General features: G+C 42.0%; 1 protein-coding gene across 1 annotated transcript; it reads left to right on the forward strand.

Annotated features, from left to right (window-relative positions):
* Window positions 1-2,646: 2,646 nt before the first annotated feature.
* On the forward strand, window positions 2,647-13,142 carry LOC117369919 (protein ABHD8-like). The gene is made up of 6 exons (XM_033965263.1): window positions 2,647-2,920; window positions 4,729-4,895; window positions 5,679-6,022; window positions 7,572-7,742; window positions 11,866-12,082; window positions 12,903-13,142. The coding sequence occupies exons 1-6, from the start codon at window positions 2,647-2,649 to the stop codon at window positions 13,140-13,142; spliced, it is 1,413 nt and encodes a 470-aa protein (XP_033821154.1).
* The last annotated feature ends 2,029 nt before the right edge of the window (window positions 13,143-15,171 follow it).

The following is a 15,171-nucleotide window of genomic DNA, read 5'->3' on the forward strand; positions in this document are numbered from 1 at the left end:
AGATGTTGTTGAATACAGTGGCTCAGTTGTTGTGTCCTCGGGCAAGACACTTAACCCCCCTCGCCCTCAGTGTTTGTGTGCACTTATGTGTGAATGTGTGACTGGTAAAAGTGTTTTGAGCGACTTAAAAGTGGAAAAGCGCCGTATAAAAACATGTCCTTTCACCAGTTACAGTAAAAAGATCATTGGGCCCACGTGTAACCGTCTCTACTGCTAACGATTTATTAATAATTACAGAATAAATCGACCTCCGTTAACGCTCACGTCCCTCAGCGCGCTTCACCGTCAGCGGCGGCGAGCGGACACGAGCTGCACAGATTGTGTTGTGGATTTAAGAGTTTAATCCCGTTTTGTTGAAGGGGATTATACCTCCAGCTCAGAGCCGACAGCGCGGTCTACCCGTGACCCCGCCCACAGCCCCGCCCCCTCAACCCAAACGTGACCCCACCCATGACCTCCCCTGGCCCTGATTGGCTGCCACTGCTCTGATTACCCAGCGTGCAACACTGTAACGGGACTAATTATTTATTTAGTGTATTAAAACTCTGGAGAAGCATAATAATCCATCGTGTACTTCTGTAGATACTGGACTTTAACCTTTACAAAGCCAAAAAAAAATACTACATACAATAACTGAAGTAGTATAAGAACACAAAGTAAAACTAAACATACTAATATTCTTTTGAAAAATGATAATATTACAAAAACAAAACTCATGCAGGTGAACTGGACTGGCGTGTCAAAGGGTTTGTGATGTTTAAGGACAAATTAAAGACGTTTTCTTTGCATAAATAAAATAAAATAAAAAAACGAGAATGGAGACTCAACCTTGAAACTGAATGCCAAAACTAGTTTTAACTTCATAACTATACATACTCATTCATTCATTAATTTTACTGGCTCAAAAATAAAACATTAGCTCATTGTAAGCCCCCAGCCCACCCCCCCAGCCCGCCCCCTCAACCCGCCCCAAGCTCTGATCATTGTTTTATTTCTGTTTCTTGTCTTTTGCGTTGTACCAGGTTTATAATTTTCTTGTCTGTTGTGTTTCTATCTCGTCAAGTTCTGTTATGTTTTGTACTGTACTGTTTTTTGTTTTTTTTTCACATATAAAAAAAAAACAAAAAACATGTCCGTCAAAAAAAAAGAAAAAGAAAAAAAAAAGACGTGGGGAACAGTTAAATGACTTCAAAAACGTTGTAATAATATCATAATATCATCAGAGTCTTTATGGTTTTACCTGTGAGCTGCAGTGGTCACATGACTCACAGCTTTAACTCACTCGGCTAATACTGTCCCTGTGCTGAGAACTGCAGAGTGTACTGTACTGGAGCAGGGAGGGACCAGGCACACTCTGAGGAGGGACTAGGCACACTGTGAGGGACCAGGCACACACAGGGAGGGGCCAGGCACACTGTGGAGGAGGGACCAGGCACACGCAAGGAGGGGCCAGGCAGACACAGGGAGGGGCCAGGCACACTGTGGAGGGACCAGGCACACACAGGGAGGGGCCAGGCACACTGTGGAGGAGGGACCAGGCACACGCAAGGAGGGGCCAGGCAGACACAGGGAGGGGCCAGGCACACTGTGGAGGGACCAGGCACACACAGGGAGGGGCCAGGCACACTGTGGAGGGACCAGGCACACGCAAGGAGGGACCAGGCACACACAGGGAGGGGCCAGGCACACTGTGGAGGAGGGACCAGGCACACTGTGGAGGAGGGACCAGGGAGGGAGCTTTATTGACAAAGTGAAAAGTTCAATATTTTTTGGTTTATCCAAAGACAAGGCGTCCAGAATGCATCTGGAACATGCCTGACCCCCTCAGCTGCTACTCTCCAGGAGGAGGAGGAGCAGCGACTCTACTCCGAGCTCCTCCTGTGTGACTGAGCTTCTTCCCTGATCTCTCAGGGGGCGCCCAGTCACCCTGTCGAGGAAACTCATTTCGACCACTTGTATCTGCCATCTTGTCCTTTCTTCATTACCCAAAGCTCATAGATGAGAGCAGGACCAGAGATCTAAACCAGGTCTAAACAAGGACTAAACCAGGACTAAAACAGGACTAAAACAGGACCTCACTCGTGAACAAGACCCAAAGACAGCTGAACTCCTCCACTTTACGGATTTTACAAGAATCAAGCCACAATTTGATTTTCTTTATTGCTGTATTGATACTTCAGTGACATCACACTTGTCACTTGGGGTGTTCTACATGTATCTCTATGGAATACGATGGCGCAACGCGTACATTAACAAACACTGTCAAAAAAGTTTTAAGCTGGTCTGTCAACTCAAGAAAAGAAACAAAATGGATTAAAACAGCACATTTTCAGGAGCCTGTGATCAATGCGAGCGTTTCTGGTTCTGTTTAAGAGTTTGATTTTCAACACAAAAAGTGAAAGTGACTGAAAAACTGTTGGCTAACGCTAGCTAGCACGTGACTGTAATGTTTTTTGAGACTTGTTTAACAGAGCAAACCAGCTCACCTGTTGCAGCTCCATTTCAGCTCTTTATTGTCAGATTGTGTTAAAACAAAGATCAGATTAAAGTCTAATAGAGCTTCAGACAGAGCAGTGCCTACAGTTAGCATCACACCCCCATTATTGTCCTTTTATATCTGTATTTGTCGTCCTCAGAGTGGCAGTGATGCTGACCAGCTTTATAGAAGGCCTGTTCTGCTGCCTGAGCTCGCCGTCCTCTAACGTGGTGGCCCCGGTCGACTCGCTGGAGCCCTCTGCTGACGGGTATGAGTTTGTGGAGGTCAAACCGGGGCGAGTGCTGCGTGTGCGCCACATCATCCCGGAGCGCCCCCTGGTGGAGGAGCCGAACACGCAGGGCGGACTCGTCAGCTGCAAGAGGAAAATCACAGTGTACCGCAACGGACAGCTCTTCATCGAGAACCTCGGAGCAGGGCTGGAAAGTAAATACTGCACTCACAATACTGCAACTGAGAAGATTTTACTGTTTATTTGTTTAATTAAAGACGATATACTCAATATTTTAAATTTGTACAGCTATAAAACTTCATATTTCTTATTTTTCGTGCATCTCCCACTTTTACATGTACAGTTGTAACCAGACGTTTACACAGACCATATAAAAAGACACATACACGCTTTATTTTTTATTTTTTTTCTCAGTGTCCGACATGAAATCAGACTAAACTTTTCCTGTTTTAGGTTAATTCGGATTAACAAAATTATTTCTATTTGCTAAACGCCAAAATAATGAGAGAAGGATTTTTTTAGAATTTTTTTAAAAAATATATATATAGTGTATGTACTGTCATAGGCTAACAGCTTCTTCCTAAACCAACAAACTAAAAACTGCATCTCATCTCCTGCAGTGACGAAGGTGCTGTTTTTCATTTTTTTTCTCCGAAGTTACACTATTCCTCACTTTCATAATGAATTACTAGTTTCCAGTTTCAGTTTTTAAGGGCTTTTCACAGCTTTCAGACGCCATATTTGAGTTTATGGTCACAGTAAAGCTAAAAACAACAGCGTGACAACATGACTTCCTGGTTTACAGATGATAAAAACACTTTCAGTTTCATTTTGACCTCACGAGCTGCTTTTACGATTTAGCTGGACTGGGGTAAAACTAATTTAGGTCATCCACATGGACAAAAATTGAGTAGAGACACTTAAATCGAGTTTTTTATACAGTGATCCCTCGTTTATCGCGGGGGTCACGTTCTAAAAATAACCCACAATAGGTGAAATCAGCTTTATTTTTTACAATTATTCTATGTTTTGCAGCTGTAAAACCCCTCACCACACATTTTATACACTTTTCTCACACAGGCAAGGGACAACTGGACTCAATATTTTAATTTTGTACATCTCCAAAACTTGATATTACTTATTTTTGGTGCATCTTCCACTTTTACATGCACAATTTTTTAACCAGACGTTTACACAGACCATATAAAAAGACACATACACGCTTTTTTTTTGTTTTGTTGTTTTTTTTCAGTCTGACATGAAATCAGACTAAACGTTTCTTGTTTTAGGTCAATTAGGATTAACAAAATTATTCCTATTTGCTAAATGCCAGAATAATGAGAGAAGGATTTTTTTTTAAAAACAAGTTCATCCAAAGTTATTCCTCACTTTCCTAACACATTCCTAGTTTGCTATTCCACTTTTTAGACCAGGGGTGTCAAACGCAATTTCACTGAGGGCCAATTTGCATAGATGTAAAAAAAAATTATAATAACTAGCTGCCCATCTACTGATAAACTGACATTTTAAGACGGTCATACATTTTAATTTATCCTGTCGCCGCCACGTAAAATGACATGGCGGGCCAGATTTCGCTCCTGGGCCTTGAGTTTGACACATGTGTTTTAGACGTTTTTCACAGCTTGCAGAGGCCATAGTGGAGTTTACGGTCACAGTAATGCTACCAAGGACTAGCATGCTAACAGCGCAGCGATATTACTTTATAATTTGACTAAAATCACTTTATAATTAGATAGAGACGACACTCAACAGTCTCATTTTGACCTTAAGAGCTGCTTTTACGATGTATCTGTCCTGGGATAAAACAAATTTTGCTCAAATACATGGCCATAAATTGAATACACTGAGTAGTATTTTTCATGCGTACTTTATATTTTGAGTACACGGTTGACTGCAGTACTTGTGCATTGCAGTAGCTATTATCCATGTATGTTGTACTTTTACTTAAGTACACACGTTCAGTCCTGTTTCTGCTTAGGAGAAAGAAGCGAAAGAGCCAGCGGTGAACTGAAACGTAAAGGAGACACAGAGGCTAACAGCTCAGTGGAGGTGGAGCTGACGGACGACAGGACCACACCTCCTCTGGGCCTCGCCGACGCCCACAACAACTCCACCAAAGAGCAGCCAGACGGGGGCGCAGACGCACAGGTACCACTGTTCTGAGCTCGTTTGTAAGATTTTATATTGTAAATAGTATAATATGTGACGTTTATTATGCATTTTATTACTTTGCTGTTGTCTAATTGATCGGTTATACCCATCAAACTTGCGGCCCGCGAGCCAAATGCGGCACACGAGATGATATTTTGCGGCCCCGCAGGACAATATGAAACCCCAAACACCCCAGACACTTCCTCCAGCTCCTCCGGTGGGCCCCCAAGGCGTTTCGAGAGAGACTTATTTAACAGCACAAATCAGCACATCTGATGTAGTTCCAGCTCAGACGCTTCTTTCTGGTCAGATTTTTTAATGCAAACAAAGCTTAGAACTCAGGTAACAATGGTTCAGACCGAGCAGTGCCTCCAGTTAGCTTCACCCTGTCAGGAAATGTTAAAGACGTCAGCTTAAGGTTGTCAATTATTGAAAATCTGATGCTAAAACCAGTATTAAAAATGTGATTTTTCTTGAACAGTTTGATAATAATCTTGAACTTTATCAACACCAGTAAAGAACCTTTTAAAGAAAGTATTTTTTTATTATTTTGTGATGAAAATTATCTTTAAATTTGTTCCGATAACTGTTTTTTTTCCATCATCGTGGTATCAAAACTGGTATTGAGGCTTTTCTTTGGTATCAAAAGTTCAAAATTTGAGTTTGAAACACTATCGTAGCACTATATTATCTGCAAAATATCGATAAACAAATTCCGCGCTCCAGTTGTGACCTGAATAATCCCGTTTATCTATTAACCTTTGACCTTTACATCTCCAGATAAACGAGCAGAGCCTGGAGCCCAAACATCGCCGAAGGAAACCCAAACGCACCATCATCATCGACTGCCAGCGGAGGGTGACGGCGTGTAAGGGCACCCACCCGGACGTGGCCTTGTTCTTTATTCACGGGGTGGGCGGCTCGCTGGACATCTGGGGGTCTCAGCTGGACTTCTTTTCACGTCTGGGGTACGAGGTCATCGCTCCGGACCTGGCGGGACACGGCGCCAGCTCCGCCCCCCAGATCCCGGCGGCGTACACGTTCTACGCCCTGGCGGAAGACGTGAGGATCATCTTCAAGAGATACGCCAAGAAGAGGAACGTGCTCATCGGGCACTCGTATGGGTAAACAACACACAACACAAGACACACAATATGAAAGATTACTGATACTTCGGAGGTGTACGGTTAACCTTTCGCCGTCTCACTGTTTCGTGGATGTGTTCAGCCAAATTGACATAAACGTTGGATCGCAGTGTGACTCTGAAGTGCTGTACGTTTGCGATTTGTTTTCTCCCCGACAAAACCCACAATGCCGATGGAACAAGGTCGTTCTGCACCGACAAATCTCAGAAACGCTTTGGACTTAACTGTTTCTGTGCACGGAAAGGTCGCCTCCATGGATACCGTCGAAGCAGAGGCACGTGAACAACGCATTTAAAGCAATCATCGAGGAAGAGGGATATAATCTACGAAGGTTTGAACTTTGAGAGTGTTTAAACGAGAGAGAAACGTGAGAAAATGTTAACGCCTGTGTGAGAAAAGTGTATAAAGTGTGTGGTGAGGGGTTTTACAGACAAAAACAGAATTGTAAAAAATAAAGCTACTTCTTATACTACTTCGCGGATTTCGCCTGTTGCGGGTTATTTTTAGAACGTAACCCCCGCGATAAACGAGAGAACACTGTACTGCATGTATGTCTACGGAGGAATCTTTAGCAGTCAACATCTTGACACAATATATAAAATAATCAAACAGATAAGATGATTCAATAACTAATATAAACTTAAACATAAAATAACTGACTGAAAAACTGTTTAACGCTTTTAGGCGAGAGGTTTGACTGCGGCAACGGTAAGTAAAGTACGATTGCTATTGGCAGCATCAGGAGCCTGGATTCTGAATAATACAGTCAACCAATATTGAAATTTTAAAGCAGAAATGTATTGAAATACACACATTATATATATATATATATATATTATATATATATATATATATATAAATAAATAAATAACACATAAGACAGAGTGAACAGTTTTTGCATTATTGGTTGTTGCAAAAGTTTAGTGTTCTTTGCATTATGAGTTTATGCCAAAGTTCATGAATGTAATGTCCAAGTTTTGATCCAAAGTCCAAAATAAAATTGTCGTGATGCAGGTGGGACCAAAAAGTGCAGAACTCGGGGCAAGTTTACAGTGTTTATTTACAGTTAGTGAAAGTTCAGACAAGGACAGGTTAGATCGGCGAGGTGCCGGGTGCGAGCCAGAGTCCGGGAATGCGTCGCGGAGAGCAGGGACAGGAACAGGGAGTAAACAGTACCAGAGTGGGAGACAGGAACAGGGACGGAGCCAGGGGCAACGGAGGCAGGAAGCGGGAACCAGAGCGGGAAGCGGGATGCAAGCCGGGGTGCAGGACGAGACAAGGTGGTGGAGCCAAAACAGACAATACCGGAGCAGGAGCACGGGGAATGCAGGAAAAGTCATAACATTTCCATGGAAACAAACAAGGTGTCAGACCGTCCACCAGTGCGTTAGATGATGGTCAGTGCTACGTAAATGTTCAATTATACTCAACTATTAAGAAAAAACACAGCTCAATTATAGAAAAGGACTTAAAACAATGAAAGTTTAATCATTTGTGAATAATCTGATCCCGTCCTTCCCGTCCCCAGAGTGTCGTTCTGTACGTTCCTGGCCCACGAGTACCCGGATCAGATTCACAAGATGGTGATGATAAACGGGGGCGGGCCCACAGCTCTGGAGCCCAGTCTCTGCTCCATCTTCAACCTGCCGTCCTGCGTCCTGCACTGTCTGTCCCCGCTGCTGTCCTGGAGCTTCCTCAAGTAAGACTCACAGAAAACACTTTTGATTCTTATTTATATTCAAACAGATCACAGGAGGTAAAAGGTTTAATCTGGAATAATCGAACGGTGACAGTTGATTTCAGCTGCTGCCGTTATTTAAAACTACTTATGTTAAACTTGCATCATAAACGCGAAATCCTTAAGTGATATTGGATCATTTTGTGGTCTTAAATTAACCCAGACTATCCTGCACCAAACTTATACTCTCTGTATCTGTGTCTCCAGCTGTAAAAGTTAAAAAAAATCTTAAACTGAACTGGAACGTACGGAGCCCCGCATAGGACATTTGTGAAATATAATATTAACACGTTCCCACACGAAAGAGAAAGAGACAGAAAGAGACAGAAGGAGACAGAGACACAAAGGCACAGAGAAAGATGCAGACAGAAAGAGGGAGAGAGAAATAGAAGCAGAGAGGGAGAGAGGGAGGCAGAGAAGCAGAGAGAGAGACAGATGCAGAGAGAGAGAGAGAAAAGCGAAGAGAGAGAAAAGCAGAGAGCAAGAGAAATAGAAGAGAGGGAGAGAGGGAGGCAGAGAGAAAGAGGCAGAGAGGGAGAAGCAAAAAGAGAAAAGCAGAGAGCAAGAGAAATAGAAGCAGACAGGGAGAGAGGGAGGCAGAGAGAAAGAGAGGCAGAGAGGGAGAAGCAAAAAGAGAGAAAAGCAGAAAGAGAAAAGCAGAGAGAGAGAGAAGCAGAGAGAGAGAGAAATAGAAGCAGAGAGAGACAGAGAAAGAGAGACAGAGACATCATTTTCACACATGGATCGTCCACCACAGAGTCCAGACCTTAACCCCATTGAGAATCTTTGGGATGAGCTGGAGAAGCTTTGAGCAGCGTCAGACTCGACCATCATCAATGTGAGATCAGGGAGGAAAATTAATGCAACACTGGACGGAAATAAATGTTGTGACGTTGCAGAAGCGAAATCGAAACAATGCCACAGCGGAACAACCAAATATTAGAGTGTGTCATCTGGGTTTTTTTTGGCCAGGCAGTGTATAAAGCAGCTCTTAGGGTCAAATTCAGACTGTTGTGTACATTATAAACCATTTTTATCGATTTCAAACCTCAAAGTCGTCCTGGCACACAGTCATAAACCAGCTCTGTGTCTGTGTTTTCAATCCTGACACTTTTAATCATTTCAATTTTGACAAGTTTGCTCCTGAGAGTCATTTCTCCACACTGGCGGTAACAGAACAAAGGGTCAGGGTTCATATCGTTTAATCTGATAATTATAAAGAGCTGGGCCCAGGTGCTGCTCTGTGGCGCCCTCTGCCCCTGACACGTCGCACCAGCGGCTTTTAAGAACGGGTCAAATGTAACGCAATACAATATAAAGCTCAACTATAACTAGGGATGCACCAATCCAGCTTTTTCAGTCCAATACCGATATCTTACTTTGATTTTAAGTATCAGATTGTAACCGATACCAGTGTAAGGACAGAAAAAGCACTTATTTCCTTAAAAACACCATTACTTTCTGTTACACAACTTTTATTTATCCTTCAAATAACAGCAGAACGGCTTCATATGAATAAAAGTTTAAACATTATGAGCCATTCTACTTGAAAATCAGCCTGTAAATCGTCTCATGTCGTCCAATTAAAGCCCAATCAGGACATCGGTTTAGCTCGTGTCACTGAACCGATACGATCCAGCTCATTTTCAGTATCAGCGGCAGTTTGACACTAGTATCAGTATCGGAGCTTCCCTAACTTTAACCTTATTATCACAGTATTGCTTTGTTATTGCGATATCACATCACTGTTTTTGGGGTTAAGCTTCCTGTTTGATGGCGACATTTTGAGGACTTTTGACCACTGAAAACATTTTAATAGTTAATTTGATTTGTTCTGAAAACCCACGAAAACCCACTTGGTAAGCTTCTAAAATATAACTTTAGATCAGGGGCGTCAAACTCATTTTCACTGAGGGCCACATGAACAAAATGGCCGCCACCAAGGGCCAGATATAAATGTCACTAAATGCAACCAAATGTCATGTAAAATAAGCTCAAAAATAGCTCTTTCTGTTGTTAAATAACTCTTGCTTATTCAAGTTGCAAATATTACATATCAGTTTATCAGGGGATACGCAGTTACAGACATTTTTAAAAGTATCACACACCACCAAGCAAACATCCCAAAAAAGGACTATAATTTAATCAAGATGTTATTGGCAGCATCAAAAAAGCCATTGCACAGAAATGACATAAGGAAGACGCCCCCTACGGTTGGAAACTGGAAGGACATTGTGGAAGAAATTTGCGTTACGGGGAGAATTGCATTTATTCTAAGGCAAACACATTTTCACCGAAGGCCACATCAGCAAAATGGCTGCCGTCAAAGGGTCAGAAATAAAATAAATGTAACTACTTTTTAAACTTGTTAATTACGGATTCTGTATTTATTACAAATATTACATATGCATTTGCCTAGATGTAAAAAACATGTCTTTAACTGCGTATCTCCTGATAAAACGACATTTTTACCTCCTGAGACCTGGTGTCCTCATCTGACAACACCTTTTGGGTTGTTTAGGCCACAGTGCAAATTTTAAGAACAGCAACAAGAACATGTTCAATTTTGAATATTTCTAAAAGTTTAGAATATTTTATTATTATTGTATTTTAATTAGTTTTTTTTATTTAATTTTATTTTATTAAAGCTCGAGCCTCAGGAGGTTAAGTCCATCATACCTTTTAATTTACTCTGTGGAGGGCCATATAAGATGATCTGGAGGTTATGTAGCATGTATTTGCGTGCTAACTTATATTTATTAATTAATTATTAATAAAAAGAAAAGTTACTGTGTGAATTGGGCTGAGTCTGACTGAGATCAGTAGATTAAGATTCGACTGCTGGAGCTGGTGGAGTAAGTAAGAAATGCAGGAGGCAGGAATTATGTTGGTGCTGGCAACGTATATTGAAGTGAATTATATTACAAAATAATATTTACAGAAACAAAAAAAGCAAAACACAAAATAGTAATAATGACAACAATGAAAACCCCGAATATTTACAGTCTGCAGATTTGAACCGGTAAGATGTGATGGGTAAGTGCACTTTAAGTTCTAGTTGGTTGAGATGAGTTGGTTGCAACAAAAGGAAAATGAAAGGAAGTTAATCCGTACAGGTGGAGTCCACTTATTACTGACTTTTCAGTATTTGAGAGTATGTCTTTGCTTAGTATCCATTTGTATTGTTCATTAGAATAGTGTCCATTGGCTTTGATTATAGTTAAAAAGTCAGTAAAAGATAGAAAGAGTGGAGCTGTGTCTCCTACCAGACCCGTAGGTGATGAAGCTGTAGGTTCTGGTCTCAGCTCGCCATCGTAATCAAGAACACCTGCAGGTTTTCACATAAAAACATTCAAAATAAACATTTAGCAATAAATGGTCTTAAATTACCGGCATAAACATTAAATAATCATTTCACAACACAGTGCTAAATGCTCCAAAAAGGCATTAAATGTGTTTTACAATGAGCACAAACAAGAAAACAACGTTAGCCCGAGCATGCTAATGCTAAGCTAATTAGCTTAGCATCGGATGCTAGCAGCACTTTACATTCATTCAAACTCACCAATTCCCCAGTTTAACAACGCATGATGACGTCACGGACTCCCCACGGACCGGAGGTTTAGCTCTACAATGTTCAGAGTGGAACTATTTAGTTTGTTGAAGCTTAAAAACACAGAAAAGAGCGAATATTGTAAATTGTTTGGGACTGACCTTTTCACAGCTGCCTCGGGAGCTTCCTCCACAAACTCTGAAAAGACGCTCTGCTGTGATTGGCGGACTCGGGTCACGTGATTAGGGGTGCGGTTACGTAAGGCACGTATGAGACACGGAGGGCAGAAATAAATATATAAATGTAGCTTTTATATAAACAAGATTTAACGGCAGGTCAAAGCAGGAGTTTAATAAAACATTTTTTTAATAAGAAAGAATTTTAACCTGGGTCACAGTTACAAAAAGAAAAATATGAGTTGTGTTTAAATGACATCTGACTGATTGTTCATTGTTCTATTGTTATGTCTTTTGAAAACAATAAAAAAAGAAACGTGCTCCACCTTGTCTCTAAAGCCCCTCTGCTCCACAGGGCTGGGTTTGCTCGTCAGGGGTCGAAGGAGAAGCAGCTGTTGCGTGAGAATAACGCCTTTAACGTGTCTTCTCTGGTGCTGAGGGCCATGATGAGTGGACAGTACTGGCCCGAGGGGGACGAGGTGTACCACGCCGAGATCACCACGCCCACGCTCCTGGTCCACGGCATGCACGATAAGTTTGTGCCCGTGGACGAGGACCAGCGCATGGCAGAGGTCGGATAACACGGGGGAACTTTACTCAGTGAATGAAAGAATAATCTGACAAATTTACAGATATGATGTTGTGTTCTCATCAAGCTCGGACAATTAGTAGAATTTTGTTTCACTCACACATGTTTAAGTCATAAATGCAGAGATAGTTTCAAGCCAAGTGTGTTTGTACAGCACAAGTGATACACAACAGTAATTTAAAGTGTTTTACAGAATAAAAAAGACATTAAAATCACAATACAACAAATCAAAACATAAATAATCATCATAAAATTAACATTAAAACAGAAAAGGGGTAGAATAACTCCTGGTTTAGTCCTGGTTTAGTCCCGGTTTAGTCCTGGCTTAGTCCTGGTTTAGTTCCGGTTTAGTCCCGGTTTAGCCTTGGTTTAGACCTGGTTTAGTCCTGGTTTAGTCCTGGTTTAGACCCGGTTTAGACCCGGTTTAGTCCTGGTTTAGTCCTGGTTTAGTCCCGGTTTAGTCCCGGTTTAGTCCCGGTTTAGTCCTGGTTTAGTCCCGGTTTAGTCCCGGTTTAGTCCCGGTTTAGTCCTGGTTTAGCCCTGGTTTAGTCCTGGTTTAGACCTGGTTTAGACCTGGTTTAGTCCTGGTTTAGACCTGGTTTAGACCTGGTTTAGACCTGGTTTAGACCTGGTTTAGACCTGGTTCTCTTGTGTAGAGAGGCAGGACGTTTCAAAGGATAAAAAAAGGGATGTCCAGTGTGTTTTTAATGTCCATTCATCTCCACTGGACACACAGACATAACCGTGTGTCGTTTGTCCGTGGATTACGTTGCACATTTAACCTGAGCTCCTGTCGTGTCCAGATCCTGCTGATGGCGTTCCTGAAGGTCCTGGAGGACGGCAGCCACATGGTGATGATGGAGTGTCCGGAGACAGTGAACACTCTGCTCTACGAGTTCCTCTTATGGGAACCGGCGTCTCCTCATCCCCCCAAACCCAACACCAGGGGGCGCCCCGAGACCGCCCGGGCCGCCGACTCCGCCAGACCTGTCCCGGACGGTCGACCTTCCACCGCGAGACAAGCGTCCAACGGCACTTCATAGCACGGAACACGAGAACGCTGCGTTTTTTATGTTCTCCTGCAGTTCCTGGTTTTGTAAGGAGCTACTGCGGCACTACAGTTGACAGGGATTTGGCAAACTTTTACGCCAGATTCGCTCACGGTCGCATCCAGCCACGTTACTGTGACTCTAGGGGGCGATGTGGGAAGTGTTTTGCCCAAAGGTACAGCGGGGGATAAGGACTCAGGTGAGATTTGAGCCTGTCAGACCAAAACGTGGGGGAAAAAAAGCCAAAGTTGAATGGATATTGTTCTTCTTTTTGGTGAAGGACGTTTGTACCAAGAGTGAACCATGTGTGCCTTGATGTTCCGCATGTTTTTATTAGGACTAGATACAAACAGGTGTGTCTTCTAGGGTCAGAACCAAATAAAACACAAAAACGCTGCACTTTGGTGGTGATATAATACCTATTTTTTTATAAATACTACCAAAACCAGTCCTTAAAGTCAAGTTTGATAAACGAGTAAACACGAAACCAAAGTCGTTTTTCGGCCAAATGAATGTGTAGCATTGATACCATAGACTTTTTATATAAATGGACGTAGCTAACCTGCTAGCCGCCGCATTACAAACAGGAAGTGAGCATGGGTGCGCTTCCGGCTTCGTCGACTCTGGCTCCAATTCACTTTCTATTGAAAAACTCGTCATTTTGGTCTTAAATCTTAGCTTTTTTTCCCGCGATTGTGTCTGTAACTCAAAATATGAACATTAATAACAGACAAATCAGGCGTCTTCTTTCCCGCGAAGTCACTCCCTCTAGCGCAGGGCTGTCCAAACTACGGCCCCGGGGCTAAACGCGGCCCTCAGATCAATTTTTGTTGGCCCTCGTGCCTCCTCCTAAACTGCCCCAACTGATCAGGAAGTTTTTTTTTTTTACTGCAAATTGAAGAGATTCTACTTTTATAACCTGAATAACGTCACATTGCAGTGCGACGCAGACCTAAAAATAGTCGTCCAAGCGTTAGCAATTAGGTTAGATCGACAGCGTTGCTAACCGTCCGCTCTGTGCTAAACCAGTGTTGCTAAGGGAAGTGGCGTTAACCTTCAACATCCTCGCTCCAGATTGGCTCTTCGGTCGCTATGATACTCGCCGTCGCAATTCCTTATACGCGGCGTGGCTCCAAATTAGCCGCTATAACTGCTAGCCTCGATGAGCTTCGTTGTTAACACTTGGTATTTTATTAGCGACCAGTGACACCTCCAGGATTTTGAAACATGCTTCAACTTTCTCTTTGTTTAAGCTGTTGTCCTGCGTTTATCAGCCCAGTTTAGTTAGTTTTCCGGTAGTTTCCTGCACGTCTGGAGGGTCTCGACCGGCAACGCTTATTTTTGACAATGATCAAGTTTTATTAAATTCACAATATGCACAAGGCAAAATGTGTGAGTTGTTGGTGGATTTCAGATGACGACACAAAGTTCTATCGGCCAATAATATTTAACGCAGATGGAAGCAGCTGAAACTGACGTACCGTATTTTCCCAAGTATAAGTCGCACTTTTTTTCGTAGTTTTCCGGGGGAGCGACTTAAACTCAGATGTGACTTATACGAAAAAAATTATTAAAATATATAATTTCACATCTTCATTATCGTCACACATTTTGCTAAATAAATTTCCCTAAAAAATGTGACTTATATATGTTTTTTTTGTTCATTATTATGCATTTTTTTGGCTGTTGCGGCTTATACTCCAGAGCTAAAATGTGGATTTTTTGTTGTGATATAGCGGGATTTACCAGTTCAAGGTTCAGTCACTAATAGAAATTGTTAGGTCCAATATTTGTGAATTTACTTTTTAGATATTTCAACAAAAAGTATAACGTAATCAATATGAAAAACTGACTCTTGTCCCATCTGAGAGTCTGACATCTTCACGTTCTAGAGTCTGAAAACCAGCTCATCAAACTGTCCCATTCACCCCTTTTGTTGTTTATTTATTTATTTATTTAAAAAAGGGACAACGCACATTAATCAACATTACAAAAAAATTTAAATATGCCCGAGTTAGCTGAC

Source organism: Periophthalmus magnuspinnatus, chromosome 4, assembly GCF_009829125.3.
Source record: "Periophthalmus magnuspinnatus isolate fPerMag1 chromosome 4, fPerMag1.2.pri, whole genome shotgun sequence".
NCBI lineage: Eukaryota > Metazoa > Chordata > Actinopteri > Gobiiformes > Gobiidae > Periophthalmus > Periophthalmus magnuspinnatus.

What these genes read in the sequence shown, in the direction of transcription:
- LOC117369919 (XM_033965263.1), top strand. Translation starts at nt 2,647, where the DNA reads ATGCTGACCAGCTTTATAGAAGGCCTGTTCTGCTGCCTGAGCTCGCCG. An exon ending in CCTCGGAGCAGGGCTGGAAA is followed by an intron (nt 2,921 to 4,728) that starts GTAAATACTGCA and finishes TCTGCTTAGGAG; the next exon opens with AAAGAAGCGAAAGAGCCAGC. An exon ending in AGGACCAGCGCATGGCAGAG is followed by an intron (nt 12,083 to 12,902) that starts GTCGGATAACAC and finishes TGTCGTGTCCAG; the next exon opens with ATCCTGCTGATGGCGTTCCT.